Below are 27,848 nucleotides of genomic sequence, written 5' to 3' on the forward strand. Positions count from 1 at the left end.
ATCTAAAGATGAATAGTCCTTGGTCATTCATTCTCCATGGTTCATTAATCTCTTCTAGAATACTTGGTAACTATGGAAGATATTTTGGGTAAAAGAGATAATGTTGACATGATACTCTATATTGTTCTGCTTCCTAGCATCCTCACATTTTGTGTGGACACTTTTGCTTCCTAAACTGATCATGAGTATCAAACTTATAGAATGATATCTATCTTTCAGATGAGGCTGCCATATTTTGTGCATGAAACTTAGGAAAAACTATTTTTGTCACCTAGCATCAACCTCTTCATGATAAAGATCTGTTGACTTCACAGTTTCAACTGATGAATACCTGGGTTTATTTATTACTGCTCTGTGTTGCTACTGTCTAATAAAGAATATGGCACTAGACTTCATCCTAGAGTTTCAGGTAGCCTAATCCTTATTAGTGCCTGAGTATTTAACAATTTTTTTTCCGAACAGGCACAATTCATATAGCTAGTATAGTCTTAACTTTCTGTTATTTTAGAATGTTAATGTGATACACATTTCACTTTCTCTTAGTTAATAATATGATAGGCCTTTTGCTTATTAAAGGAAGAGTACTCCCCACACCTAAGACCAGATTCTTGTATCTACCTGGTTATAGTGCAATTTGGAGATTTTTTTTTTTTCCTGGAGAGTGAGATTTGGAATATTTGCATTAACATAGGCAAAAAAAGATGCTGCTTTATTATGTCTGTCACCATGAAAACATAGCTGCATCTTTTGAAATACAAATATGAATTTTCTCTAAAATATTCTGAAATAGGTTAAATCTTATATAAATATTACTTTGTGCAATATTGTTGTGTAGTTAAATGCATATTAGCAAAGTATAGAGGTCACTGTGTAAACCGATAGAAAAGTAACCATCAGCAAATACTGCAGTGATTAGTTAGAATCTGTATTATTCCTTATATATATGTATATGTATGTATTCTCTGTTACAAAGGATGAAGACAAATAGAGAAACATTTCAGTGTAAACCATTTATGAATTGGAAGTGATATTGGTTTTAGTTATCTTTGTAAATAAGGTAATTAGAATGGTATGAAGAGTAATGTGATTATTGCAGGGGTGTTTCAAAATCCTGGGTATAAATTTTAGGGTAAATTCTAGTTTATCAAGACTAGTTTTTAAGGGACCTGCCTTTGAGGGTGTTTTTTGTTATTTTAGGGGGAGGGGGTGAATCACTAAGTATGTGGGTTTGGGTTATTTCTTGTTTTTGTTTTTCTGTCCAGAAGAATTTCATAGAGCTTTACCAGGCTGTGCAAAGTAAAATTCTTCTCAGGCAACATTTGCTTTTCAAAATAATCATGAAGAACAAGGTTGTTAAAGCGAAAACTTTTAATTTTTTTGTCTTCCAAGATCCGATTTCCCCATCTCCCACTTGCCATCCAGCAGATGCCATCTGTCATCTAAGCTGGTCATTGCTAATAAACAAGGAGACTGTCTCCTGACAGCCAGCACTGTGTATAATCACTCAGGAACCAGCGGATCTGCAAAGACCTACAATCAAAAACAAATCCCCATTTTCTTTTTATAAAACATTCTACCCTCAACTCCAGTATAACATATTGAAAACAGTATAAAGATGTTTAAAATCATGTACTAATAAATTCATTGTATGTTAGAACTGCAATAGAACCGAGAGAGAAACATTTAGCTAGTAATGTATCTGGAAACTGAATGTCCTATGTGAGTATTAGATTTTAATAGCATGCTTTAAAGACTGATGAATATAAAAGCGCAAGTTTTGAGTTTGTTACTGCTTTAAAGCTGTATCCTAGTTTAGCGATACAAATGATAGCAACTTTTCTAAAATCATTAAATTATTTGGTTTGGTGGAGTGAGGCATGGAACAATCTGGCGTCTTCTGATTTGTAAAGTAGTGATGGCAGTGAAGTTGTAACTGAAGTTTAAGCTGATCCTCCTTTTTGGTATATTATCCGTTGTGCCAACTCTTTTGAGATTACTTGCAGAATGTGGCTATAAGTTTTAGTATTTTGTGGAGCAGAGGGATATTTTTTAAATGTTCTTATGAAAAAGGATCCAGTAAATAAGTATTCCTAACTTAGTAATTAGAATATTTTATGGTATTCACTAATCAGGAGAAAAGTCTTCCCCTTGCCTCAGAAGTCATACTGTAATTACCGGGATGTACTTGGAGTAGGATTATGATTCAAAGAAGGAGCCCAAATTCATAAAGCAATAATAATAGTAACTACAGATCTGCTTTCCCCTCCAAAGTTTTAACTCTTTACAAATGAATTCCTCGGCTTAATTGTACTTTTAATTTGCTAATTTAATACTTAGGATTTGTTTCACTGGTACTTTATTATTAATACTTCAAATTAAAGACATTTGGAAGGTTCCCTTTCCCCTTAGAGACAGCTGGAATAACGACTAATATGAAAAGCTCTTATAGGGGGAAAAAGGAGCTTATCAAATAAAATTATTTACTAAACCTTAGGAAAAATGTTTTGCATCAGTCTTAATAGGCAAAAAATTCATGCTTAGTGACTGGAGAGATTTTTGCTTATAGCTTTTCCCTCTATAAATACTATCTAGAATGAAAGCTAATTTAGGAACAAGACTAACATTCAAAAAACCCTTAGTGCATATATTTTAAATTATTATTAGCTCATTATTAGCTCATTTATTTTCATCTGTATTTGCCATTAAAATTTATTTGCATTTATATCTTTAGAATAACTGAGTTTGTGTCTGTTTTATCATTGCTACAAGTTTTATAAAAAGAACTTTTCACTAGTACATGCCAGAGGTTCGTATTTCTGCTAAGTATTTTTTTTAAAAAGATTGTCGCTGTATTTATTGGTCATGCAGTAAGTAGAGGAAATGTACAAGACAGATGTTTTTCTTTAGCACATGGACCTATCCTCATCCTGAAAGTTTGTTGCTTTAAAAGCAAGTATCTCTCCATAAATATTATGGCCTTCCATTTTCTTCATACATCTTTTAGGATTCACTTGTGCATGTAGTTGAGACCAATGTCTCTTAATATAGCACTTTTCAATTCTCTCTAAAAAACTTATGTACTACTATCATGTTGTAAATTTCCATGTAATAGTGTTTTCTGTGACTAAACTCCATTTTGATTGGCAGCTAAGACTTTTTTTTCCTGTGGCTTTAATTTATCTAAGAGGTCTTTGCATATAGATGAAATGTATAATTTGCCTGGCGGACTATTTGCGTTTTGTGGCCTTAGTTTGTTTATTGACATTAATGAGTGTTTTAAAAAGGTTTTTAATGAATAGTCTTAAATCTAAATTTGTGTGAATAATAATCCTTTTAACACAGTGCTTTTTTGTAGCTGTCTAAGTGTGTTAAATTGTTAAGCTATTTCTTTGTAAAATAGGACAATGGAATGCATAGTTTTTTTTTTTTTCCTGTAAAGTATTTTTTTAATAAACAAAGTCTGATTTGTCCTTTACTGATGTTTCATGACAAAATGAATAGCACATATGAATTCTAGCTACCTGGAACCTGTTTTTAAAGTATTTATCCCTCTCTCTGTTTTCTATTATTTTGTACTATTTTAGAAAATCTTGACTTCTTAAGGAAAAGGTTATAGATGCCAGGGTAAAATTTCATCCATATTAAGAGGCAGTTAGTTTGTGGGGAAGAAGGAAAACTATGCTTGGCATTGTGGCAGTTAACCCTCTTACCGCAAAAATTGTTTCGTATCTGAGAGAACAGTCTTAAATTTTTGATCTGGAGATGTTGATATTTTTGAAAGTACATGCATGCAGTGTTAATGAACATGCTCTTATAGACGTTTCAGATGTCATTGCTGTATTAAGTGACATAACTCAGTGGGTTTTTTTCTCATCAGTTCTTATTTGTGTGAACTTCTCATTAATTAAGGTACCTTTCCTAAGCACTGATAGCTCTCGCTTATGATTAGGAAAGGAAAAGGAGAGGAACTGATGTTTTTTGAGTAACTGTTGAGGAGAAGGGGACGACAGAGGATGAGATGGTTGGATGGCATCACGGACTAAATGGACATGGGTTTGGGTGGACTCCAGGAGTTGGTGATGGACAGGCCTGGAGTGCTGTGGTTCATGGGGTTGCAAAGAGTCGGACACGGACACGACTCAGCGACTGAACTGAACATTTAATCCTCACAGCCTTGAATAGGAAGGTAACAACACAATCTCCATAATACAGGTGAAAAAACAGGCTGTTAGACCGAATAAATTACCTGAAGTTAAATAGTGGGAGCAGCAGGCATTTGAATGCAGTTGTGGGCTCAAAGCCCATGCTTTGTTCAGTAAGAGCCTTAGGGAGCATTGTAACTTTGTACATGGGGCTCCTGAAAGATTTGCTACTTACTAGTTTTCCCTGATTGCAGTTCTTCCAGGAACTCCCCCTAAAGCCTCTTTGTGTGCTAATAAACTAAAATGCTTAATTAGTGTAACTTACCTCTTAAAGCAAATATTCAGATATACAAAAAAATGACTTTTTGATTAGTCATTCTTCCCGTGCTTTTCTTTAATCAGCCATTCCTCCTGAAACCCAACAGAACTTTTAGCTGTAAGGACGGGAAAAGGTGTCAAGAAGAAAAAGCAGAAAGGAAACCACTGCCAATGTGTGGAACATAGAAATAAGATGGGTAAAATGATTTTAAATTATTCTGTGGGAGTTACTTTTATCTTGGTCGATTTTCCTCATCGGTGAAACAGGGATAGTAACTTCCATTTATGTCTATTTGCATTTACATTTACAACTGCCCGTCTAAGGCTTTCTGGACCCAAATGCTACCATTGCTGGCCAAGCAAGGACACTGCTTCAATTGAGGTTAGAATCACCGTTAGAGGTCAGTGTTCCATTAATGGCCAAAAAAAAAAAAAACAAAAAACGGTAAAGGAGAGGAAAGCTGCTTGCTTAAAACCTTAACCCATTCTTACATATTCATTTGAGGTCGCAACCATTCCTTTCTCCTGACCTGTGTCAGCCTGCTTGAACAAACAGTTCCCCTTGCTACCTGCCCCGATCCTCCTTTATTTACCCTTGAGCACCCAGAAAGCTGAAGTCCCAGAGCGGTTGAGAGGCGGGAGAGATTTAATAAGCCGCAGCTTGCCAGGTCTTTCGTTCCAGAGCAGCGTAAATTCACGAAAACATTTGTTCAGCAAAGGTTGAGAAACTTTCGGCCAGGCTCGTGCCATACCCTAGTTTCTGATCTCATGGAGCCCCCAGCCCACTGAGGAAGGCCGACAGTAAATAATGAAGCGCAAAGAAATATAAAACATAAGGAAAGACGAGTGTTGCAAAGAAACGAACAGGGACTATTGAAATATCTGGACCGACCTACTTTAGACGGATGGCTGGGAAGTCATTTCTGAAGAAGTGACCTGAAGGGTGATCTGAGGGAGCTGCTCAGGGCCTATACCGCCGCGGGGTAGCTCCCCCGCTCCTAGGTCCGGAGCCTGGCGGAGGCTCGGCGGGAAGGACCCGGGCCGGGGGCGGAGCCAACTTCACTGCAAACCCCGGAAAGCGGAAGCTGCAGCCCGGCTGCACCGTGGTCTGCGGAGCTGCTGCTTCCCGGGTCTGGGTCGGCTGAGTCACGGCCCGGCCCGGCCCGGCCTAGCGAGGACGCGTGCCCGCCGCCCCGAAGCAGCTGCCACCCGGACCTTGGGACCTCTGCATTTGACTTTTCCGGCCGGGCACAAAACCTTCGGCCGTTGCCGTAGCGACTGGCAGTCTAGCGAATATCCCCTTCACTTTTTATCGTCCTCCTTTCTCAGTTCATTGTTTGGTTATTTTAGGGTCAGTCCGATGACCCTATAGGTCGGGCTTGGAGGGCGCCGGCTCTCTGGCGGCAGACTGCCCTCGTCTGGGCGCTGGGCAGCCGGCGGCCTCCGCGGTCTCCATGGTAACGGCCCGGCCGGCGTCTCTGCCTCGGGGGGAAGATGCGGCCTGCCGGGTCTGCCGCCTCGCCCCCGGCCTCACGGGAGGGCCGGGGCCACTGAGAAGGCAGGTCCCGGCCGCCGGACGGCGGGGCGTTGGTCGCCAGGTGAGTGCAGGACCTTGGAGAGAGGAGTAGGTAGGGCGCGGGTCAACTCCAGCGACCTCCCCCCTCCTCTCCTGCCTTCCTGCATCCCTAAACACAACCGCACAAAATCTCTCAGAGAGGCTCCGTTCGCCGCTGCGCCAGAGGGTTTTGTTTTGGTTTTGGTTTTTTTTGGTATGCTTTTTTTTTTTTTCCCTGGCAAACAGCCGGAGAACGAGACGGTCAGCAGCTTATGGAGAGGCTGAGAGAAGCGTTTTTTGACTTCTGCCCAAACTGGGAAAGTACCTTTAAACTACTGGACTCACCGACTGGTTTTCCTTCGTTTTCAGTGAAATCCCATTCTCTGGCTGGAGACACAGATGGCCTCAAATGAGAGAGATGCTATATCGTGGTACCAAAAGAAGGTAATATCAGTGTATTTTTATTTGTAAACATGCTCCCTGCAGAAAGCTCCCACAAAGAATACCTGTCACGTTAGTTTTTAATGAGTTCGGTAGTGCAGTGTATTCTTACATGGTATCTCAAATGGGAAACCTAGTACAAGGTCACTAGGTCTTTTGAATTCAGTTCCAGGTCCCCGCATAAGATTTTCAGCCTTCCGTCTCCAGACTACATTCACAGTGTCACAGCAGTGCTATGAGAGTTTGGTTCTCATCAAATTGCTGTTTTTTTAGACATAAAACTTTTATCTGCACAGCTCAGACTGTTGGTGTCAGCAATCTTAATGAGCTGCCGATAACCTTTTATTTCTATTTAGTTTTCTACTGATGTTTTTTCTTAAGTGGAAATATCTTTTAAGGTTTATATTTAATTTGAAATATTTTGGACATTGCTTCCAGCTAAGTTTGAAATTTTGAAGGAAATAGTCCTTGGAAATAATAATTTATCCTAGCCTCAGAAAAGCACAGACATTTCCCAGTTATCATATAGACACTTTAAATAATTTCATGACTTGTGAGACTTGGCCTAAATAAAAGGATTTCCTTTCCATCATTTAAGTAGCCTGCTTCTTTTTTCAGATTGGAGCATATGATCAGCAGATATGGGAAAAGTCAATCGAACAGACACAGATTAAGGTAAATTGATTTCTCTGATTTTTTTCCACTTTGTTTTACTGCATTAATGTGTTGTAAGTACTGGATTGTACTTACTTAAAAAAAAAAAAATCTGCACTTATCCACTAAGGTAGTCTTTGTTCTTTGAAGTTTATAAGGAAAACAACAGTACCAAGTGGGATGATAAATGACAATTAACTTTTGGCCTCCGTATGAGAGAAACAGAAAGGGTTAGTTGGTCTGTGATTAATTTGAAATCAAATATCCAGTATAAACAGAACTATGGCTCTTTAACTGGCAGTAGTTAAGAGTTAGTTGTGGTAATACAAGGCCAATTTGCTAGAGCTTCAAGGTTTTCGAGTGGAGTTGTGAAAATGAACAGTCCAGGTTTTTTAGACCATCTCCTCCTCCTGGCCTATCGCCTCCTTCACCCTTGCCTTTCGTCCCCCACCCCTCCCACTCCCTCTTCCTCTTTTTCTTCCTCTGCAAGTCAAATTAAATCCATTTGTTACCTGAATCACTTTTTCAATTACTGGTTTAGAGTATGATCTTAAGTATTTCAGGTTCTTAATGTTTTTCTACACTACTTTTGGATCTGAGCAGTTTCTTGGAGTTATTTCATGATAACCACGAAACCAAAATTGATGTGTAATTGAGATGCCAGTTTATTAATTTATAATAGGGGAAGGAAGGGTTAAATAATCTAATGTCCCCAAACCAGGGCTGTGGGATCAATATGTGTTGCGGGAGTGGAGGGGGGGTGGGAGTGGAGGGGGGGGTGGGGGTTGGGGAAGGGGGAGGTTGGGGGAGGGGCGGTTGGGGGAGGTGGGGGAGTGTTGCAAATTAGTCATGGAATTGTTGCTTGGTAGCATATGTAATTGCATAGTCTTGACAGATGTGGAACAGCCTAAAGACCATCCTGCCCTTAAAGAATGTCTATTGACCTTAATATTTAGATCTACAGATATAGGGTCTTAACCTCCTTGGAAAGTACTGAATAATGGCTGGCAGATTCTTGTTTTTGGACCTTTCTTTTTAAAAGATCTTTCCTCTGACCCTCTGTGAACATTAAAAAAAATATTTATGTCTGGGTGTTATATTGCTTCAGTTGTGTCCGACTCTTTGCAACCCTATGGGTTGTAGCCCACCAGGCTCCTCTGCCCATGGACTTCTCTAGGCAAGAATGCTGGAGTGGGTTGCCATGCCCTTCTCCAGGGGATCTTCCCAATCCAGGGATCAAACCCACGCCTCTTAGGTCTCCTGCATTGGCAGGCAGGTTCTTTACCATTAGCACCACCTGGGAAGCCCAGTAAAACTTAATAGTTGGTTCTCTTTATCTCCAAGTCAGATTGGTTGGGGTGGGACATTTAAATCTCAGCTGAAATACTTTTAGGGCGTGTTCTTTTTATAAGCCAATCAACTAAGAAGTTATTAGAAATACATGGTACTTGGTTAACTTTTCATGATTTTGTACAGTCTCTGATGTTTTATAGTAATAGGAGATGGGGTTAGGATGAATAAATCCCCCAGTTTTATATTGTAGCTCTCAAATCCTTTCCTGTTGTTCTATTGTGAGCTCCAAAAAGTGTGGGTAGTAAGCCTGGTATAATGGAAAGCGCCCAGTACTAGGAGTTGGATCTCCTTTTGTGAGCTGTCTCTAGCTTTGTGATCTTGAAAAAGCCCTGTAGTTTGACTGGTTTTGGTTTATTTATGTTTTAAAAGATTTTGCTTCCTGCCATACAATTTCTTTACCTACCTCTTTCCTCTACCTGATTTAAATATTTCCACAACTCTTATTTCCATGCCATTTTATACAAACCCTCCTTTTGGTACACTGTATCCTGTGTTATTTGTTAACCTGTGTGTTTTTATGGACCTCAGGGACAGGAATTGCATTTGTATCCCATTTTTTAGAACATCTTGATTCATACTAGGAACTTGGTATTTCTGTGTTTGATTAAAGCCCACCTATTATGTATATTTTTAATCATTGTTTTCTCATAAGATATTCTTAACACCTCCTTAGTTTAACAGTGGAAAGAATAAAATTAAAGAGAATGCTAAAATTTACTGTTAAGGTACCAAGGCCTCCCAGGTGCTAACAATACAGTCAACAAGACACACATGGTTCTTGCCTTCATGAATTTCACAATCTAATGGTGGTGGGAGAAAAGCCAAGTTTTTAAGTATATTTAAGTCTTAGATGAAAACTGACAAAAAAGTATAGGTTACAAAGAAGTATTTAATGCAATTTAAAACAGATTACATAAATATAATGATTTTTGAAAACAAAGAAAAAAATTTGAAAACAAAAAATAACATCAGATGACAATATAATAAAATTAGAAATTATATAATAAAAATATAATTCAGTTATAAAAAACATAAATTAAAAAAATCTTAACTTGGATCATGCAAAGTGGTAGCCACTGTACTACAAACATTTATTAAGCTACTGTCTTTAAAGCATTTTGCTAGGTGCTGATTACAAGGAGAAAAAGTATTTACAAACAGAAGTATAACAATTGTATAAGAGAAGAATAAGTAGCCCAGTCTGGTTGAAATATAAGATATGCAAATGAGATGATAGATTATAAGTCAGTTTGGAGCTGAGTTCACTGTTCTAAGAACTTCAGACACTATATTAAAGAAAGTGAAAAAAATGGTATGGTTTTGAGTAGAGGAGGCACATCATATTTTTTTTGGAGGATAGAAATAAAAATGTAGTTATAACAAAATTTGTAAAGGGCTTCCAAAGCAATGCTTGATGAAATTATATCACTCTAAATGTCTATATTAACAAAAAAAAAAGTCTAGATTGATTAGGAAGGAAGAGTCACAATGATTCAAGCTAATATGAAAAGAATCAGAAATAAGCCAAAATAAAGTGGAAGAAATATAAAAAAAAGTAAAACAAATGTTTATGTATTCTTCATTTAACAGATATTTGTTAGCAGCTACCTCTCATGTAGGCAGTAGGCTAGGCAATATGTCTGTATAATGATGAACAGAAGTGTTCAATTTTTTTTTTCATGGAGCTTATGGTAATGTGGGAGACAAAATAATAGTAAAATTAATCCTAGTAATGAATAAGAATTGCTTTGTGATAAATGCTAAGAAAGAAAGCATTTATTTTCAAGCTGTTATAACAGGGAAATGGACCTAGTCAAGGAAGTCAGAGAAACCTTCCCTGAAGAATTGATGTGTCAAATGAGATCAGTTAATTAGGTCAAGAACAAATACACTAATCCTACACAAATTCATTCATAAAGCTGAGGAGAGAGAGTGCTTCCCAACTCATTTTAGGAGACCAGTATTACCCTGATTACAAAGACAGCACCAGAGAATTTGTTGTAACTATACTACAAAGCTACAGTAATCCAGACAGTATGGTGTTGGCATAAACAGACAAATAGATCAGTGGAATAAAATAGAACATCCAGAAATGAACCTACACTTATATGGGCAGTTAATCTACAACAGAAGAGGCAAGAATATTCAATGAGGGAAGGACAGTCCCTTCAATAAATGGTATTGGGAAAGCTGAAAAACTACATGTAAAGACTCAAGCTGGACTGCTCTCTCACATGATGAACAAAAATGAATTCAAAATAAATGTAAAACTTAAATGTAAGACCTGAAACTAAAAACTTCCAGAAGAAAACATAGGCTGGACAGTCTTTGACATTGGTCCTAGTAATACTTTTTTGGATATATATTTTCAGTCAAGGGAAATAAAAGCAAAAATAAACAGGGCTACAACAAACTAAAAGACTTCTGCACAGTAAAGGAAACTATCAACAAAATAAAAAGACCACCTATTGAACAGGAGAAGATATTTACAAATGGTTTATCCAAATATACAAAAAATTCATACCAGTCAACATCAAAAAAAGAAACAACCTATTAAAAAATGGACAGGGGATCTGAATAGACATTTGCCAAAGAAGACATACAGATGATCAACAGGCACATGAAAAGCTGTTCAGCTTATTAACCATAAGGGAAATGCAAATCTAAACCACAGAGAAATATCACCTCACATGGCAGAAGGGCTGTTATCAAAAAGACAATAAATTACAGTTGTTGTTGAAGATGTGGAGAAAAGGGAACATTTTTGCACTGTTGGTGGAAATGTAAATTAGTGTAGCCACTATGGAAAACAGTATGAAGATTCCTTAAAAAATTAGAAATAGAACAACCATGTGGTTTAGCAATTCTACTGTTGGGTATTTATCTGAAGGAAACAAAAACACTTAATTAGAAAAGATGCATGCACTCCTATGTTCATAGTAGCTTTGTTTACAATAGCCAAGATATGGAAGCAACATAAGTGCTCACAACAGGCGGATGGATAAAGATGTGGTATCTATATACAATGGAATATTACTCATATGAGAATGAATTCTTGCTGTTTGTGACAACATGAATGGCCGAGAGGATGTGATTCTGAGTAAATAGAGAAAGAAAAAAACTATGATTTCTCTTAATATGTGGAATCTAAAAAATAGATGAACAAATATAAAACAGAAAAAAAGCTGTAGTTGTAGATAGAGTAAACAGGTGTTGCCAGAGAAGGGTTACAAAGGAAAAGAAATAGGTGAGGGAGGTTAAGAGGTACAAACTTCCGGTTGCAGAATGAATGAGTCGCTAGTATGAAATGTAGTGTGGGGAATATAGTCAGTAATTATGTAATATCTTTGCATGGAAAGATGATAATTAGACTTAAGGATCATCCTGAACTGTATAAAGATATGAAATTACTATGTTGTATAATAACATACTGTTTTAGGTCAATTATATTTCAAAAACCAACTCAGAGAAAAAGAGATCAGGTATGTGATTACCAGGGGTGGGGAATTGAGGGAGGAGTATTGGATGAAGGCAGTCAGAAGATAGAAACTTCCAATTATAAGATAAATTAGTGCTAGGAATGTAATGTACAACATGATAAACCATAAATAATGCTTCTATATGTTATATATGGAAGTTGTTAACAGAGTTAATCCTAAGTTTACATCACAAGGAAAAAATTTTTTTTCTATTTTTTAAATTTTGTATCTATCAGATGGTAGATGTTCACTAAATTTATTGTGGTTCATAATGTATATAAGTCATATCATTATGCTCTGTACCGTAAACTTAACATAGTATTGTATGTCAATTATATCTCAATAAAACTGAAAGAAAAAGTCCTACCTGAGACATAATACAGAGTTTTTAATAACTATCATACTGATTTATTTAAAAAAAAAAAGAAAAGAAAATTTGTCTTAAACATATACATTGGCCCCAAAATGTAAAAATCTTTAATAAAATATCAGCAAACCAAATTCAATAACATACAGAATGGATTATCTGTGACCAAGTGGGATATCTGAGAAATGTGTCATTAGTTTAAAATTTGAAGATGATATAATATACCATATTAATGGAATAAAGGATAAAATCACATGATTTTTTTAATAGAGACAAAAAACATTTGACAAAATTCGATGCCCATTACTGATGAAATAGTAATTTTTTCTGTCTGTCAAAGGATGTCTATAAAAAACCCACTATAGTTAGGGATTAAAGACAAGTGCTTTGTCTCTCAAATCAGGAACAAAGCAAGATGTCTGCTCTTAACATCTATTTAACATTGTACTAGGGATTCTAGCCTGTGCAGTAAAGCAAGGAAAAGAAGTAAAAGGCATTGAGATGCAAAAGAAAATGAAAATTGCCTTTATTCATGATGACTTGATCCCATATTTAGAAAATCCTGACATTACTAACAATAAATGAGTTTAGCAAAGCCTCTAGATTTAAAATCAATATACAAAAATGATTTGTATCTCTGTGTACGAGCAATGAGTGTTCCAAAAATGAAATTAAGAAAACAGTTTATTCACAGTAGTATCAAAAATAGTAAAATACTTAAGAGTAAGTTTAACATAGCATATATAAGACCTGTACACTGAAAACTACAGAACATTGCTAAGAAAAATTAAGGATCTGAAGAAATGGAGTAATATTTCATGTTTGGGATCTGAAAGGCCTAACATTGTTAAGATGGTGCTGGCGACGGAATGAAACACCAACACTGCAGAGTGGTTTAAATCTTTATATTTTAACGCTTGCTTCTTACAGCTACTTTATTTTATATCCCTTGCACAACAACCTACAGGGCAAGCTGCCAAGCACTAGGATTCAGAGACTATACAGTGCGCAGGCGCAGGGCAAGATAACCTTTACCTTGACTTATTTACTGCAGCTAAGACTTTGTTTTGGGGAACTTTTTTATCAACTTAGAATCCGTTTTGTCCCAGGGTCTGTTCCTTTTGAGGAATCAGAGAAACATCCTTGTGTGCAAGAAATGTTCTTTTCCCACGGGAACAAATAGGATTCTTAGCTGAACATCTCGTTTGCAAGAATGTTCAGCTCAGGTTGAGAGTCTCGTTTGCAAGCACTTCTCAACCTTCCTTAAACCTAGTTCCCTACACTGGGCAGAACATCTCGTTTGCAAGAATGTTCAGCCCTGGTTGAGAGTCTCGTTTGCAAGCACTTCTCAACCTTCTTTATACCTTGTTCCCTACAGATGGGAATCCTCTTTAAATATATTAATATCTGTAGATTCATTATAATCCCTTTAAAATTCCAACAGTCTTCTTTTTCTTTTGGTAAAAATTGATAAGCTAATTCTAAGGTTGATCAGGAAAGGCAAAAGACCTAGAACATTCAGGATAACTTTAAGAAGAACAGAATTTGAAGGCTTACTGCATCCCAAGGGCTTCCCTTGTGGTTCAACTGGTAAAGAATCTGCCTGCAATGCTGGAGACCTGGGTTTGATCCCTGGGTTGGGAAGATCCCCTGAAGAAGGGAAAGGCTGCTCACTTCAGTATTCTGGCCTAGAGAATTCCATGGACTCTATAGTCCATGGGGTTGCAAAGAGTTGGACATGACGGAGCAACTTTCACTTCACTGGATCCAAGATTTACTGCAGATAGTATAGTATTGACATGAGTAATAGATCAATGGAACAGAATAGAAAATCTAGAAATAAATCCTTACAGTTTTGATAAATTGAGTTTGACAAAGATCCCAAAACAATTCAATGAGAAATGATATTCTTGTCAACAAATGGTGCTGGTACAGCTGGATATCCACATATATAAAAATAAACTTTTAATTCTTACCTCACACTGTATATAAAAATTAATTAAAAAGGATTGTGGGCTTAAGTGTAAGAACTGAAAGTCTGAGGTTTTGTAAAAGAAAACATAGAAGATCGTTCTTACCTTAACATAGGCAAAGATTTCTTAGAAAAATGGCTATGAAAGAAAAAAATGTGATAAATTTGGCTTCATCGATAATTAAAACCTTTCTTCAAAATATCCCATTTTAAAAAAGCAAGCCATGGACTGTGAGAAAATATTTTCAAATCGTACACTTATTAATATGTGGAGCATTTGTACCTATGATACATAACTCCTACAACTCAGAAGACGAAAAACCCAGTTTAACAATGGGCAGAAGATTTGAATAGATATATCACTAAAGACAATAGCTGAAATGATTGGGCCTGTCCAAAGATGCTCAACGTTACTAGCGAAGTATGAATTAAAACCACAGCGAGATACTATTATACACCTGTTTGTTGTGTTCAATCACTCAGTTATGTCCGACTCTTTGCAACCCTATGGATTGCAGCATGCCAGGCTTCCCTGTCCTTCACTGTCATTCAGAGTTTGCTCAAAGTCATGTCCATTGAGTCGATGATGCCATCCAACCATCTCATCCTCTGTCACCCCCTTCTCTTCCTACCCTCAATCTTTTCTAGCCTCAGGGTCTTTTCCGACAAGTCGACTCTTCGCATCAGGTGGCCAAACGATTAGAGCTTTAACATCAGTCCTTCCAATGAACATTCAGGACTGATTTCCTTTAGGATTGGCTGGTTTGATCTCCTTACTGTCCGAGGGACTCTCAAGAGTCTTCTCCAGCACCGCAGTTCTAAAGCATCAATTCTTTGTCATTCAGCCTTCTTTATGGTCCACCTCTCACATCCATACATGACTACTGGGAAAACCATAGCTTTGACTATTGACCTTTGTTGGCAAAGTGGTATCTTTGCTTTTTAATATGCTGTTTAGGTTTGCTGTAACTTTTCTTCCAAGGAGCAAATGACTTAATTTCATGGCTTCAGTCACCGTCCACAGTGATTTTGGAGCCCAAGAAAATAAAGCCTGTCACTGTTTCCCCATCTATTTGCCATGAAGTGATGGGACTGGATGCCATAATCTTACTTTTTGAATGTTGACTTTAAAGCCAGCTTTTTCACCCTCCTCTTTCACCTTCATCAAGAGGCTCTTTAGTTCCTCTTCGCTTTCTGCCATTAGGGTGGTGTCATCTGTATATCTGAGGTTATTGATAGTTCTGGCAGTCTTGATTCCAGCTTGTGCTTCATCCAGCCCTGCATTTCACATGATGTACTCTGCATGTAAGTTAAATAAGCAGGGTGACAGTATACAGCCTTGATGTACTCCTTTCCCAATATTGAATCAGTTCATTGTTCCATGTCTGGTTCTAACCGTTGCTTCCTGACCTGCATACAGGTTTCTCAGGAGTCAGGTAAGGTTGTCTGGTATTCCCACCTCTTTAAGAATTTTCCACAGTTTGTCGTGATTCACACAGTCAAGGGCTTTAGCATAGCCAATGAAGTAGAAGTAGATGTTTTTCTGGAGTTCCCTTTCTTTTTCTGTGATCTGATGGTTGTTGGCAATTTGATCTCTGATTCCTCTGCCTCTTCCAGCTTGTACATCTGGAAGTTCTTGTTTCAGGTACTGTCAAAGTCTAGCTTGATGAATTTTGAACATTACTTTGCTAGCATGTGAAATGAGTGCAGTTGTGTGGTATTTTGAACATTCTTTGCCATTGCTCTTCTTTGGAATTGGAACAAAAACTGACCTTTTCCAGTCTTGTGGCCAAGGCTGAGTTTTCCAAATTTGCTAGCATGTTGAATGCAGCACTTTAACAGCATCATCTTTCAGGATTTGAAATAGCTCAGCTGGAGTCCCATCACCTCCAGTAGCTTTGTTCATAGTAATGTTTACTAAGGCCCAGTTGGATGTCTGGCTCTAGGTGACTGATAACACCATCGTGGTTATCTGGGTCATTAAAACCTTTTTTGTACAGTTCTTCTGTGTATTCTTGCCACCTCTTAATACCTTCTGCTTTTATTAGGTCCATACTGTTTCTGTCCTTTGTTGTGTCCATCTTTGCATGAAATGTTCGTTTGGAATCTCTCATTTTCTTGAAGGGACCTCTAGTCTTTCCCATTCTATTGTGTTCCTCTATTTCTTTGCATTGTTCACTTCACCTGTTATAATGACCAAAATTAAAAAGACTAACCTTACCAGATGTTGGCCAGGACATAGAGGAACTAGAATTATCATACACTGCTGGTGGGAATGGAAAGTGGAAATTAGTTTAATGGTTTCTTAAAAATTTAAATACATACTTCTCATATGACCCAACATTTCCATATAGTACCTATGCGAGAGAAATAAAAACATAGGAACGTGTTCAAATATTCATAGCAATACTATTCCTAATTACCAAAAAACTAGAAGAAAGTCCAAATGTCTATCAACTTGTGAGTAGATAAATAAATGTATTATATCCATACAATGGAATATGACTCAGCAATAAAAATTGTTGATACATGCTACAACATGATGAACCTCAAAAATGTTATGTATGTAAAAGGGGCCAGACAAAAAGACTATATTCTGTGATTCAGTTTACATGAAATTTCTGAAAAGGCAAATCTGTAGAAATAGAGAGCAGATATGTGTTTGCCTATTGCTGGGGGATAGGAATACAGATTTATTGCCATTCTTATTTTCAGGTGATGGAAATGTTCTAAAATTTGAACATGATAATGGTTGCACGACTCTCTAAATTTACCAGAAGTATACCAGGTTATTACTAAAACTACAACTAAAGATGAATGAGTTTTGCACAGTATTAATTATACCTCAATATGGCTATTTTCTTAAATCACACCAATAGAAAAAAAACAGGAGCAATCATAATGTAGTACACAAGAAATTCATATATATTTGCAATGAAATTTGTCTTCTAAAATTTTTAATTAAGAGAATATATTAAATCTAAGATTATTTTCAGTGATGAAGCTCAACTTGGTCCCCCTCCCCGACCAAAAGAATAAAACAAGAATGGTCTCTATTACTACTTAACATGCTGTCTGAGATATTTGTTAAGATTAGCAAAGCATTCTAATTACTATTATCTTTGTTTTTAAAATATTTTAAAATTTTCCTTCATTTCTCTAATTAATTTTGGAATATAAAAAAATCAGTATTTGAAAATATGATTTTACACCTAGAAAATTTTAAATGGCTAATCATAAACACAGAGGTGATTTCAGCTGTATTTGTAACATTTTATTTCTTGAGTGGGAATGGTGGGTACATGACAGATAAGACTCCTCATTAAAGATGACAGTTGACATATGTACATTAATCTCTATCTGGTTTCTTCTGAAACTCCTCTAATATTATAATAAATAAGAAAAAAATCAGCCCTCAAAACTGAAAGAAATGTAAGTTTAAACTTCCTGTTTTAGAACACCTGTATTTAGTGATTACTCGTGGGGAGAGGGAATAAGAGAGGGGCAATATGGTAGTAGGGAATTAAGAGGTGCAAACAATTATCTGTAAAATAAGCTGCAAGGATATATTGTACAACCCGAAGAATATAGCAAATATTTTAAAATAACTATAAATGGAGTATGCTGCTGCTAAGTCATGTCAGTTGTGTCCGACTCTTGTGTGACCCCATAGACGGCAGCCCACCAGGCTCCCGTCCCTGGGATTCTCCAGGCAAGAATACTGGAGTGGGTTGCCACTTCCTTCTCCAGTGCATGAAAGTGAAAAGGGAAACTGAAGTCGCTCAGTCGTGTGTGACTCTTTGCGACCCCATGGACTGCAGCCCACCAGGCTCCATGACTGACATGACTTAGCAGCAGCATACTCCATTTATTTTAAAATATTTGTTATATTCTTCGGGTTGTACAATATATCCTTGCAGCTTATTTTATAGATAATTGTTTGCACCTCTTAATTCCCTAAATGGAGTATAGCCTTTAAAAATTGTGAATCGACGGAGGAGCCTGGTGGGCTGCCGTCTATGGGGTTGCACAGAGTCGGACACAACTGAAGTGACTTAGCAGCAACTTATACAATATTATACATCAACTATTGTTCGGTTTAAAAGTTAAGGGAAGAAAGTCCCTGTATTTAATTTCTGAAAGACTCAGGAATTAGATGCACCAGGTCTATCTGCAGGTGTAAGGTATTGTAGAACCGAAAGTAGAATTGTTTGAGCATATGTATTAGGGGCAATAGACCTATCCTCAGATCCTCCTCATTCTCCACAACCTCGCAGCCACCCTTATCTTCCATTGACAGAAGACTGAAGTTTGCTTTATGGAGAGGCTGAACCAGAGAAGTTCCAGATTCCAGAATACCATACACAAATGCAAATGAGGTGAAATAATGGACTGGTATAGGAGATCAAGTAAAAGGCTGGTGGCCAGGTTTATAATCTCTAAACAGAAGACTGGAATTTCTTTTTGCACAAGCTGACCGAAAATGCTTAAAGATATTGGAAGTGAAATGTCTGGCTACCCTCTACAGTGAAGCCACTGTTCAACAAGAGCCTCCCTTGCCCCGCTCCACTGCGCACTGAATGGGTATTCAGCATGATAGTGCCTTGCTCTTAAGTGTAAATGGATAATTGAAAATGCTCAAATATCTGAGACCTATAAAAAAAGATGGAAAGAGATTTTAGAAAGTGATCAGGAATTTTAGGAATACTATTTTTAAAGATACAATTAATATATTTAAAGTACTGGATACTATATTTTTTTAAAGTCTAAAAATGAAAAAGAGCACCAGAAAATAAAAGTAACAAAAATAAATTCAGTAGAAAAGTTGGAAGACAAACGAGGTCATTTCCCAGAAAAACAACTAGTATGTGTTCCAGGAGAAAGAAATACAAGGAGGAGAAGTAATTATCAAATAAATAATATTTTAAAAACTTCCCAGGACTGAAATAGACACATTTACAGATCAAAAGGATCTTTTGAGTCATCAGCATTATAATGAAATTTCAGAACTAAATTTAGAGAAATTCAATTCAGTCTGCTTCCTGTGTTTCTCTTGTGAGTCTCCCTGGTCACCAAATGTATGGAAGTTTTTCCCACACCAGGCAATTCTCTGTGACACCAGCTGGGTGTCCTGCAGTTCAACCCAGTTGTGACACTGTGTGCCTAGAAATAGTGTCAGCTCCTGCAGGTAAAGGCCTTGATCCCACAGGTTGATTCCTGTCCCACTTGGGATGCCAACTGCACGAAGTAGGTCCTAGGCTACCCCCAACTTCTGTCCAGTTTGGCTACAAGTCAGGGGTTCCCATAACCTTCTCTTCGGGTTTGATTAATTTCCTAGGGTGGTTCACACAACTCAGGGAAACACTTACTCAAACAACTGTCACTTTATTAAATAATATGATAAAGGGTACAGATGAATAGCTAGATGAAGGGATACTTAGGGTGAGGTCTGGGAGAGTCCTGAGCACAGGAGCTTCTGTCCCTGTGGAGTTTGGGGTATGTTATCCTACTGGTGTGTATGTTCACTAACCTGGAAGCTCTCTGAACTCTATACAGACTATTGAGGTTTTTAATGGAGGCTTCATCTAGTTGAAATGACATTAGCATGGTAGTGGTATAATCTTTGTATCTGAGATTATTGATATTTCTCCTGGCAATCTTGATTCCAGCTTGTGATGCTTCCAGCCCAGCATTTTGCATGATGTACTTTGCATATCAGTTAAATAAGCAAGGTGACAATATACAGCCTGATATACTCCTTTCCCAATTTTAAACCAGTCCATTATTCCATGTCCAGTTCTGCATACAGGTTTTTCAGGAGACAGATAATGTGGTTTGTTATTCTTATCTCTTTAAGAACTTTCCACAGTTCGTTGTGATCCACACAGTCAAGGGCTTTTGTGTAGTCAATGAAGCAGAAGTAGATGTTTTTCTGGGATTCCCTGATTTCTCTATGATCCAATAAATGTTGGCAATTTGAACTCTGGTTCCTCTGCCTTTTCTAAATCCAGCTTGTACATCTGCAAGTTCTTGGTTCATATACAGGTAAAGCCTGGGTTGAATGATTTTGAGTATAACCTTACTAGCATGTGAAATGAGTGCAGTTGTACAGTAGTTTGAGCATTCGTTGGCACTGCCCTTCTTTGGGATTGGAATGCAAATGACCTTTTCCAGCACTTGGCCACTGCTGAGTTTTCCAAATTTCCTGGCATATTGAGTACAGCCTTTAATAGCATCATCTTTTAGGATTGGAAATAGCTCAGCTGGAATCCCATCACCTCCACTAGCTTTGTTTGTGGTAATGCTTCCTGAGGCCCACTTGGCTTCACATTCCAGGATGTCAGACTCTAGGTGAGTGACCACACCATCATGGTTATCTGGGTCATTATGACCTTTTTGTATAGTTCTTCTGTGTATTCTTGCCATCTCTTCTTAATCTCTTCTGTTTCTGTGAGGTCCTTGCCATTTCTGTCCTTTATTGTGCCCATCTTTGCATGAAATGTTCCCTTGGTATCTCCAATTTTCTTGAAGCGATCTCTAGTTTTTCCCATTATATTGTTTCCCTCTATTTCTTTGCATTGTTCACTTAAGAAGGTTTTCTTATCTTTCCTTGCTATTCTTTGAAACTCTGCATTCAGTTGGGTACATCTTTCCCTTTCTTGTTTATCTTTTTGCTTCTCTTCTTTTCTCAGCTATTTGAAAGACCTCCTTAAACAACCACTTTGGCTTGTTGCATTTCTTTTTCTTGGGGATGGTTTTGATTACCACCTCCTGTACAGTGTTACGAACCTGCATCCATAGTTCTTCACGCAGTCTGTCTATCAGATCTAATTGATTGAATTGATTTGTCACTTCCACTGTATAATCATAAGGGATTTGATTTAGGTCATATCTGAATGGCCTGGTGATTTTCCCTAGTTTCTTCAATTTAAGTCTGAATTTGGCAATAAGGAGCTCATGATCATCCTACAGTCAGCTCCAGGTCTTGTTTTTGCTGACTATTTAGAGCTTCTCCATGTTTGACTGCAAAGAATATGATCAGTCTGATTTTGATATTAACTGTCTGGTAACGTTGATGTGTAGAGTCGTCTCTTGTGTTGTTGGAAAAGGGTGTTTGATATGACCAGTGCATTTTCTTGGCAAAACTCTATTAGCCTTTGCACTGCTTTGTTTTGTACTTCAAGGCTAAACTTGCCTTGTTACTCCCCTAAGTATCTCTTGACTTCCTACTTTGGCATTCCAATCCCCTATGATAAAAAGGACATCTTTTTATTGTATGTCTTCATAGAACCATTTAACTTCGTATCTTCAGCGTAAGTGCTTGGGGCATAGACTGATTGTCTATGTGATGTTAAACGGTTTGCCTTGGAAACACACCAAGATCATTCTATTGTTTTGGAGATTGCACCTAAGTATAGCATTTTGGACTCTTGTTGACTATGAGGGCTATTCCATTCATTCTATGGGATTCTTGCTCACAATAGTAGGTATAATGGTCATCTGAATTAAATTTGCCCATTCCTGTCCATTTTAGTTCACTGATTCCTAAAATGTTGATGTGCACACTTTCCATCTCCTATATTTAGTTTTTGTCATGCTGTCTTGTTTCTAGGTCTTCTCTTATACTTTTAGTTTTTCGATGAGTAATTTTGTTTGTGTATTTTTGACTGTGCTGGTTCTTTGTTGCTGCAAGGGCCTTTCTCCTAAGTTGCAGTGAGCGGGGGCTCCTCTGTAGTTGTGACGTGCAGGCTTCTCATTACGATGGCTTCTCTTGTGGAGCACGGGCTCTGGGAGGGCACATGGGCTCAGTAGTTGTGGCTCCTGGGCTCTAGAGCACAGGCTTAATAGTTTTGATGCACAAGCGAAGTTGCTCGGTGGCATGTGGGATCTTCCAGGACCAGGAATCAAACTCTGATCTCCTGCATTGGCAGGTGGCTTGTTTACCACTGAGCCACCAGGGAAGCCTTCATATACTTAATTTCCCCTTTTGCTACAGCTCATATCGTTTCTTTGCAAATTTGTATACACCCTTCCAAGTCTTGGGTTGGGTATTATCTTCTTTTAGAAATCTTCCTTTGCCTTCTTAAATCTGAGTTAGGTGTCCTTTACACATATTCCTATTATGCTGTACTTGCCTTGTAATTGTTGTTTCGTTGTTCGTCATCTATTGTAAACCAGATGACTTCCCTCTTTGTGCCTGACTACTATACAGTAGTATAGAATCAGTGGCAGTAAAGCGAACATTTCAGCACACTGAGAGAGTTGTGTAGCAGGGTTTCACTTGTCTTTTATTCCTCGTTAAATATGGAGTCCAGCAGTACTGCATCAGTATTTGAGTGCTTTAGTTCCTCTGCCTAGAAGTGAGAACTGCGTTGGTCAGGTGGTTCTGAGCTTTGATGACGGTACACTGCTCTTTGGGGTACAAACAATAGAGTGGGCTAAATACAGCTGTACCTCGGTTCTGCAGAAAATTTCCAGGCCACTGCTGTAGAAGCGAGTGCAAGGGCATCTAGTTTCCTCCTTTAATTGTTTCCTGGGCTGTGAGGTTGTGGCCCTGGGTTGTGGCCAAGAGGGACGTTCACTCACAGCTCCCAAAGTTTAGTCCCATTGAACCTTTCAGAGGCTTGCAGACCTCTTCCTACAGTGATTAGGAATGCATTTTGTACTGTATCATGAAGGGCAGGATGTGTAGTGGTTATTAGGGAGAATGAACGTGTTAGTCTCTGTGCCTTGCTTTTCCTCATGTATAAAGTGAAGATAATAAAGCTCTCTGTCTCACAGGACAGTTGTGAGGACTAAGTGAATTAAATTAATATGTTTATGTAATAGGGGCTTCCCAAGGGGCGCTAGTGGTAAAGAACCCACCTGCCAATACAGGAGACATAAGAGGTATGGTTTCGAAGCTTATGTACAGTGCTTAGAATAGTGCCTGGCAAATGTTGCTTCTTCATATACCTACTATAGAATGTGCAGGATCAAGCTGACAGACCCTAAAACAAAAGCATGGCATAAGTGTTTTTTGTTCTTCTTCAGCACAATCACATATGAAAGTATCTAGTGACTTTCTAATCTGACTCAAGAACGGTGGTCATCAATTACTTTTTTTTTGGACCATGAAACATATAATTTTGGAGCCCAAGAAAATAGTCTGTCACTGTTGCCATTTTTCCCCATCTGTTTGCCATGAAGTGATGGTATCAGATGCCATTATCTTAGTTCTTTGAATGTTGAGTTTTAAGCCAGCTTTTTCTTTCTCCTCTTTCATCCTCATCAAGAAGCTCTTTAGTTTTCTTCGCTTTCTGGCATTAGGGTAATGTCATCTGCATATCTGAGGTTATTGATATTTCTCCCAGCGTGCTACAGTCCATGGGGTTGCGAAGAGTTGGATATGACTGAGCGACTGAACATCAACAGTGAAGCATGTGGGATCTTAGCTTCCCAACCAGGGATCAAACCCACATCCCCTGCATTGGAAGCGAAGTCTAAACCACTAGACCACCAAGGAAGTCCTGATCATCAATTTCTTAATGACTTTGGTCCTCTTCTTTTTGTTGTTCAGTCACTAAGTTGTGTCTGACTGTTCCCCGTGGATTGCAGCATGCTAGACTTCCCTGTCCTTCACCTTTTCCCGGAGTTTGCTCAAACTCATGTCATCGAGTTGATGAGGCCATCCAGCCGTCACATTCTCTGACGTCCCCTTCTGCTCTTGCCCTCAAATCTCTTCTAGCTTCAGGGTCTTTTCCACTGAGTCAGCTTTTTACCTCAGGTGGCCAAAATATTGGGAGTTTCAGCTTTAGCATCAGTCCTTCCAATGACTACCCAGGGTTGATTTTCTTTCAGATTGACTAGTTTGATCTTGCAGTCCAAGGGACTTGCAAGACTCTTATCTAGCACCACAGTTTGAAAACATCAATCCTTCGGTGCTTAGCCTTCTATATGGTCCAACTCTCATACCCATACAAGGCTACTGGAAAAACCATAGCTTTGACTATATGGACCTTTGTCTGCAAAGTGATGTCTCTGCTTTTTAATATGCTGTCTAGGTTTGTTACAGCTTTTTTTTCAAGCATCTTTTATTTTGTGGCTGCAGTCACTGTCTGCAGTGATTTTGGAGCCCAAGAAGATAAAATCTGACGCTGTTCCCAATTTTTCCCCATCTGTTTGCCATGAAGTGATGGGACCAGATGCCATGATCTTAGTTTTTTGAATGTTGAGTTTTAAGCCAGCCTTTTCACTCTCTGCTTTCACTTTCATGAAGAGGGTCTTTAGTTCCTCTTTGCTTTCTTTCTGCCATTAGAGTGGTATCAACTGCATATCTGAGATTGTTGATATTTCTCCTGTCAGTCTTGATTCCAGCTTATGAATTATCCAGCCTGGCATTTCGCATGGTGTGCTCTGCATAGAAGTTAAACAAGCAGGGTGACAGTATGCACCTTGTTGTACTCCTTTCCCAATTTTGAGCCAGTTTGTTGTTCCATGCCAGTTCTAACTGTTACTTCTTGACCTGCATACAGTTTCTCAGGAGGCAGGCAAGGTGGTCTGGTATTCCCATCTCTTTAAGAATTTTCCAGTTTGTTGTGATCCACATAGTCACAGGCTCTTGTGTAGTTAATGAAGCAGACGTAGATGTTTTTCTGGAAGTCACTTGCTTTCTCTGTGATCCAGCAGATGCTGGCAATTTGATCTCTGGTTCCTCTGCCATCTAAATCCAGCTTGTACATCTGCAAGTTCTCAGTTTACTGTTGAAGTCTAGTTTGAAGAATTTTGAGCTTAACCTTCCTAGCATGTGCAGTAGTTTGAACATTCTTTGCCATTTCCCTTCTTTGGGATTGGAATGAAAACTGACTTTTTCCAGTCCTGTGGCTAATGCTGAATTTTTCAAATTTGCAGACACATTAAATGCAGCACTTTCACAGCATCATATTTTAGGATTTGAAATAGGTCAGCTGGAATTCCATCACCTCCACTAGCTTTGTTTGTAGTAATGCTTTCTAAGGCCTACTTGACTTCACAATCTAGGATATCTGCTGTAGGTGAGGGACCACACCATGGTGGTTATCTAGGTCATTATGACCTTTTTTGTTTAGTTCTTCTGTGTATTCTTGCCACCTCTTCTTAATCTCTTCTGTTTCTGTTAGGTCCTTGCCATTTCTGTCCTTTATTGTGCTCATCTTTGCATGAAATGTTTCTTTGGTATCTCCAGTTTTCTTGAAGAGATCTCTAGTCTTTCCCATTCTGTTGTTTTCTTCTGTTTCTTTGCATTGGTCACTTAAGTCTTTCTTATCTCTCCTTAGTGTTCTCTGAAACTCTGCATTCATTTCAGTATATTTTTCCCTTTCTCTTTGCCTTCCAATTCTCTTCTTTTTCAGCTATTTGAAAGGCCTCCTCAGACAGCCACTTTGCCTTGTTGCATTTCTTCTTTCTTGGAGATGTTTTTGATCACCAACTCCTGTACAGTGTTATGAACCTCCCATCCATAGTTCTCCAGGTACTTTGTCTAACAGCTCTCATCCCTTAAATCGATTTGTCACTTCCACTGTATAACCATAAGGAATTTGATTTAGGTCGTACCTGAATGGCCTAGTGGTTTTCCCTACTTTCTTCAATTTAAGTCTGAATTTGGCAATAAGGAGCCCATGAGCTGAGGTATAGTCAGCTCCAGATCTTGTTTTTGCTGACTATATAGAGCTGCTCCATCTTTGGCTGCAAAGAATATGATCCATCTGATTTTGATATTGACTGTCTGTTGATGTTCATGTGTAGCGTCATCTCTTGTGTTGTTGGAAAAGGATATTTTCTCTGACCAGTCTTGGCAAAACTCTCTTAGCCTTTGCCCTGCTTCATTTTGTACTCCAAAGCCGAACTTGCCTGTTACTTCAAGTATCTCTTGACTTTCTGCTTTTGCATTCCAATCCCTTGTAGTGGAAAGGTCTTTTTTTGATGTTGCTTCTAGAAGGTCTTGTAGTTTTTCATGGGACCATTCAACTTCAGCTTCTTTGGCATCAGTGGTTGGGGCATAGACTTGGATTACTGTGATGTTGAATGGTTGCCTTGGAAACAAACCAAGATCACTCTGTCGTTTTTGAAATTGAACCCAAATACTGCATTTCTGACTCTTGTTGACTATGAAGGCTATTCCCCTTCTTCTAGTGGATTCTTGCCTACAGTAGTGGATACAATGGTTATCTGAATTAAATTTGTCCTTCCCATCCATTTTAGTGCACTGATTCCTAAGGTATTGATGTTCATTCTAACTCTTGCTTGACCATGTCCAATTTACCTTGATTTGTGGACCTGACATTCCAGCTTCCTATGCAGTATCATTCTTTATAGCATTGGACTTTCCTTTCAGCACCAAACACATCCACAGCTGAGCATCATTCCTTCTTTGGCTCAGCCTCTTCATTCTTTCTGGAGCTATTTCTCCATTCTTCCCCAGTAGCATATTGGACACCTTCTGACCTGGGCAGCTTATCTTCCAGTGTCATATCTTTCTGCCTTTTCATACTGTTCATGGGATTCTCAAGGTAAGAATACTGAAGTGATTCACCTTTCTCTTCTCCAGTGGACCATGTTTTGTCAGAACTCTCCACCATGACCCATCTGTCTTGGGTGGGTCTGCATGGCATGGCTCATAGCTTCATTGAGTCCCAGATGGCTATGATCCATGTGATCATTTTGGTTAGCTTTCTGTGATTGTGGTTTTCATTCTGGAGACTGTGGGATTATAGTCTTGCTTCTTCTATCTGTTCTCTGTTGGATGAGGATAAGAGGCTTGTGTAAGTTTCCTGATGGGAGGAACTGGCTGTGGGGAAAACTGAGTCTTGCTCTGGTGGGCAGGGCCATGCTCAATAAATCTTTAATTCAAATCCAATTTGTCCTCCTAAGAGTTGGGCACGACTTGAGCGACTTCACTTTCACTTTTCACTTTCATGCACTGGAGAAGGAAATGGCAACCCACTCCAGTATTCTTGCCTGGAGAATCCCAGGGACAGGGGAGCCTGGTGGGCTGCCGTCTGTGGGGTCGCACAGAGTCAGACACGACTGAAGCGACTTAGCAGCAGCAGCAGCAGGAAAGAAAAAGTGGTGAGGGAGGTTCAGGGAACATTTTCCTGAGGAACACTCAAACATTCGGCTTTATTGTCTGTTTCCCTTCTGCGCTGTGCACACTCTGAAGATGGAGCCATGCTTTGACCTCTTTATTGCTCTATGCTGAGCTCAAGCAGCGTGTCTGGCCTTAGAGAAGAAGCGTGTTGTGTGCTTGTTGACTAAGAGAATGAATGAATGTGTTTCCATTGCTAAGTAAGGGTTTCATAATACAGTGTCTACTTCTGCTGCTGCTGCTGAGTCGCTCCAGACGTGTCCGACTCTGTGCGGCCCCGTGGACGGCAGCCCACCAGGCTCCCCCGTCCCTGGGATTCTCCAGGCAAGAACACTGGAGTGGGTTGCCATTTCCTTCTCCAATGCAGGAAAGTGAAGAGTGAAAGTGAAGTTGCTCAGTTGTGTCCAACTCTTAGCGACCCCATGGACTCCAGCCTATCAGGCTCCTCCATCCATGGGATTTTCC

General features: G+C 38.7%; 1 protein-coding gene across 1 annotated transcript in view; it reads left to right on the plus strand.

The window, feature by feature from the left end:
• The first annotated feature begins 5,967 nt into the window (after positions 1–5,967).
• The window catches only part of PHTF1 (putative homeodomain transcription factor 1), a 71,839-nt gene continuing 49,958 nt past the window's right edge, over positions 5,968–27,848 (plus strand). The window contains exons 1-3 of the mRNA XM_068963942.1: positions 5,968–6,058; positions 6,385–6,459; positions 7,075–7,131. Of these exons, the coding sequence (XP_068820043.1) occupies positions 6,415–6,459; positions 7,075–7,131 (102 nt within the window). The 5' untranslated portion in view covers positions 5,968–6,058; positions 6,385–6,414. The remainder of the gene's footprint in view (positions 6,059–6,384; positions 6,460–7,074; positions 7,132–27,848) is intronic.

This window comes from Capricornis sumatraensis, chromosome 2, assembly GCF_032405125.1.
Source record: "Capricornis sumatraensis isolate serow.1 chromosome 2, serow.2, whole genome shotgun sequence".
Classification (NCBI taxonomy): Eukaryota; Metazoa; Chordata; class Mammalia; order Artiodactyla; family Bovidae; genus Capricornis; species Capricornis sumatraensis.